At 44.1% G+C, this 3,815-nt stretch overlaps 1 protein-coding gene across 1 annotated transcript; it reads right to left on the reverse strand.

The window, feature by feature from the left end:
• Positions 1 to 1,057: 1,057 nt before the first annotated feature.
• On the reverse strand, positions 1,058 to 2,992 carry LOC113758506. Its single transcript, XM_027301326.1, has 2 exons — positions 2,553 to 2,992; positions 1,058 to 2,351 (listed from the first exon to the last, which is right to left on the reverse strand). The coding sequence occupies exons 1-2, from the start codon at positions 2,990 to 2,992 to the stop codon at positions 1,058 to 1,060; spliced, it is 1,734 nt and encodes a 577-aa protein (XP_027157127.1).
• Between the last annotated feature and the right edge of the window lie 823 nt (positions 2,993 to 3,815).

Here is a 3,815-nt window from a genome sequence, read left to right on the forward strand (position 1 = left end):
AGGGTGGTTCTTCACAACTTACCTTTAAAACAAGAGAGAGAGAGCTATGGGTCACCTTAACTTTCCAAAAAAAACTTCACACAACAACTCACAATCACTACTTGAAGAGGTTTTATGGAAGGAATTCAAGATTAAATGGTTAGTTTGTGAGATTGGACATGATTGGAGCAAGAAACTTGGAAGCTTTTCTTTCTTTTCTTGTAAGAGGAGGTTCGGCCAAGCTTGAAGGAAAAATGGAAGATATTTGATCAATTTTTTGTTTTATTTAGTAATTGGTAAAAGGTTGAATAGTAAGTCAAAACAAGATTTAATCATATGGTGACACATGTCCCTCTCATTAATTGCTTGCCTAACTTTTTGTCTCTCTTACACAAATATTTTAACACATTGTAAAATAATATCACTTAATACAAAATTTCAACAAGTTGTCAAAAATATAATGCATTTACCGCACTTGCGGGTCCCACGTCCAAAATACGCTTTTAATTTCTCAAAAACTAACCGATACTAGAAAAATCATTTTAAAACTATCTTTGCTCATAAACTTTATCTGGGGAAATTTGCTAACAAAGAAAATGTAGAAAAGGCGGGCGATTAAATAAAATAAACCCTAGAAAATTAGAAAATTTCCGGGTTCTCAAACTCATTTTTTTTCGGGGCGTCACACATGCTCCTCTCGGGTTTTTGAGTAGACCAAAATGTCATCGATAAACACAACGACAAACTGGTACAGATAAGGTTTGAAAACTCGATGCATCAAGTCCATAAAAGCGGTAGGGGCATTGGTTAGTCCAAAGGGCATAACGGCAAATTCGAAATGCCCATACCGAGAATTGAAGGCAGTTTTAGGCACATCTTCTTTTCGGATCAATAATTGGTAGTACCCCTATCGAAGATCCAATTTTCAAAAGACCACTGCACCTTGTAACTGGTCAAACAACTCATCAATGTGGGGTAGTGGGTACTTATTCTTAACGGTTACGTTGTTCAACCCTCGGTAATCAATACACAATCTCAGGGTCCCGTCCTTCTTTTTAACAAAGAGAAGGGACGCTCCTCAAGGAGATCCACTCTCACGAATAAAACCCCGCTCCAAAAGGTCTTGCAGCTGCAGCTTCAGCTCCTTAAGTTCAGCAGGTGCCATACGGTATGGGGTCTTAGAGATAGGTGAAGTCCCTGGTAACAAGTTAATCTCAAATTCTATCTCTCTTTGCGGTGGTAGATTCACTAGCTCATTGGGAAACACATCCGAATATTCGCCCACTACTGGAACATCTTTTACTTTTAACTTATCAGTGGGAGTGTTGATGAGAAAGGCTAAGAACCCTTGAGCCCCTCTACTCAATAGTTTCCTAGCCTGAATACCCGAAATCATTGCAGATGAGGCTAGACCGCCCTTCACATCTAGCCTTAAGGTCGCCTCTCCAGGGATATGGAATTCCACTACTTCCCTCTTACAGTCCAGCTGGGCATCATACCTAACTAACCAATCCATGCCCAATATCACATCATACCGCTTAATGGCTAAACTTATTAAATTCCCCAATAACTTCCTCTCTCCTACCCAGATTTTACAGTTTACATACATCTTACTAGTAACCAAACACTGGTTCCCCGTGGGAGTACTTACTTCTAGATCATATGGCAAACTAATAGGGGTAATGTCAATTCCACACATGAAATCATGGTTAACAAAAGAATGGGTGGCCCCGAGGTCTATCAAAATTCTAGCTAGACAGTGGAAGACAGGGATCGTACCTTCCACCACCTCTGCCGAATCAGGGACAGGACGCTGCTCGATAGAATACACCCGAGCAAGCACCTTCGGTTTCACCCCTTCCACTCTTGACTGCCCTGAGGTAGCCTTAGAAGAGTGAGATTGTGTCGTCCCTCTCGCCTCTCGAGGTTGAACTGGACAGCTGGCTATCTGGTGCTCCGCACTCCCACATCGTAGGCACTTCTTCTCTTTTCTCCAGCAGTTATCCTCCGTGTGGTTCGGCTTCCCACAGAACCCACACGGGCCACGAGAAACAGTGGCGGAACTCCCTTGTGAGGCACTCCTCTGTTGGCCTCGTCCCGTCTGGCCACCTCTTGGCGGAGCCCCTCTTGCCGTACCCGGAAATCGTCCTCCTCCAGTTCCCCTTCCAAATTTGGGAGGGGTACTCTTATTCCCTTGAGTGGAGCTACTCCCAGAAAATCCACGTTTTTTATTTTGAAAATTTCTCACTTGGAGCCTTGCGTTCCCAGATCGTAAAGCTTTCTCAACAGCATCACTGAAGGTAGTGATTTGGGCCACAGCCAAATCCTTTTGTATCTCTACGTTAAGCCCCTGAAGGAAACGCCTCGCCCTCCTTTGTTCGGTTAAAATAAGTTCAGGAGCGAATTTGGACAAGCGGGTGAACTGGCTCTCATATTCAACCACTGATTAGGTGCCTTGGCGAAGTCGGATGAATTCGTCTTCCTTCTTCTCCTGGACCAATGGCGGAAAGTATTTGGCATTGAACTCCCTTACGAAGTTCACCCATGTTCTTGGTGTCTGTTCTCTCTCTCACTTGGTTCGTGTAATGTTCCACCAAGAACGAGCGGCTCCTTCAAGCTGAAAAATCGCAAAAGTAACTTGCCTCTCTTCCAAGTAGTGTAGGGCGGTAAAAATATCTATCATCTTCTCCAGCCACTGCTCGGCCACGTCTGGATCAGGCCCTCCCAAAAACTTCGGTGGGGAGAACTTTTGGAACCTTTCGAGGGCTCGATCCTCGCTCTCTACATGGTTCCCAGGGTTTCTGGGATTCCCGACAGGTGGGTTAGGGTTGTGGCCCTGTTGTTGCACTACATGGGCCAGTAAGTCGGTCATTTGCTGCATAGCGGCAGCTATCTGGACATTCAGATCTACCCTAGGTTCAGGGTTTGGTCCAGTCGAGGTTTCCGCAGTACCTCTATCAGAGGGTTGCCTACTTCCATGTCCATGCCCTCGTCCACTACGAGTTCCCTCCATGGTTCAAGTCAATCTAAGGTCGAGACACGTAATAACAATTAAAGAACCATACGGGCATAAGCTTACAAACATAGCCAAATAATCAAAATAACACACAAAACATATATACACATAGAACATTTACACCGATAACACATAACTGTTTCAAACAGTCATATAGAAGCAGTCAGTCAAGTACATGTATACAAAAGTAATCCCATGAAACTGAAAGGGGTCCTCCAAAACAATATACAAAATTAGGCCAAAACAGCTAACTAAGCATTTTTCCTAATTATTCCCCTCATGGGATCAAAAGTGGTTCAAAAGAGCTCTAGACCTAGCTTCCTACGGAGGCCACAGACTCTCCCCCCTGGCTAGAACTAGGGGTACTCCCCTCGCCAGGTGTACCACCGCTAGGAGCCACTACCTGCGCATTGGCGCCAATAACACCTTGGATCAGCGCCTCACACTCGTTAATAATGCCTCCGGAACGATCTCTAACCTCCCGGACGACATTAGTAAGGCGGGTGTTCACCACCTGCAACTGTTCCCTAAGAGTGTTAGTTCGCTCCTGCTCCATAGCTATGTCTCCTTGGAGCTCTCCGATCCGGTCAGCCTGCATCCTCGTGATATATATATCACCATACCTTAGAGAAATATTTCCAAACCAAATAGGATACATGAACAGGGTTAAACGGTGTTATACACCTACATTTGTAATATACAAATCAAAAGAAAGTTATTCAGATCTAAGTACATTTAGGGTTTTTCCCACCATCGAGGAGCTTTACAAAAGAATATATTCAAGCTATATAAAACTAGCTCAACTCGTGCTTCAAAACAA

Source organism: Coffea eugenioides, unplaced genomic scaffold (genome assembly GCF_003713205.1).
Source record: "Coffea eugenioides isolate CCC68of unplaced genomic scaffold, Ceug_1.0 ScVebR1_544;HRSCAF=1240, whole genome shotgun sequence".
Taxonomy (NCBI): Eukaryota; Viridiplantae; Streptophyta; class Magnoliopsida; order Gentianales; family Rubiaceae; genus Coffea; species Coffea eugenioides.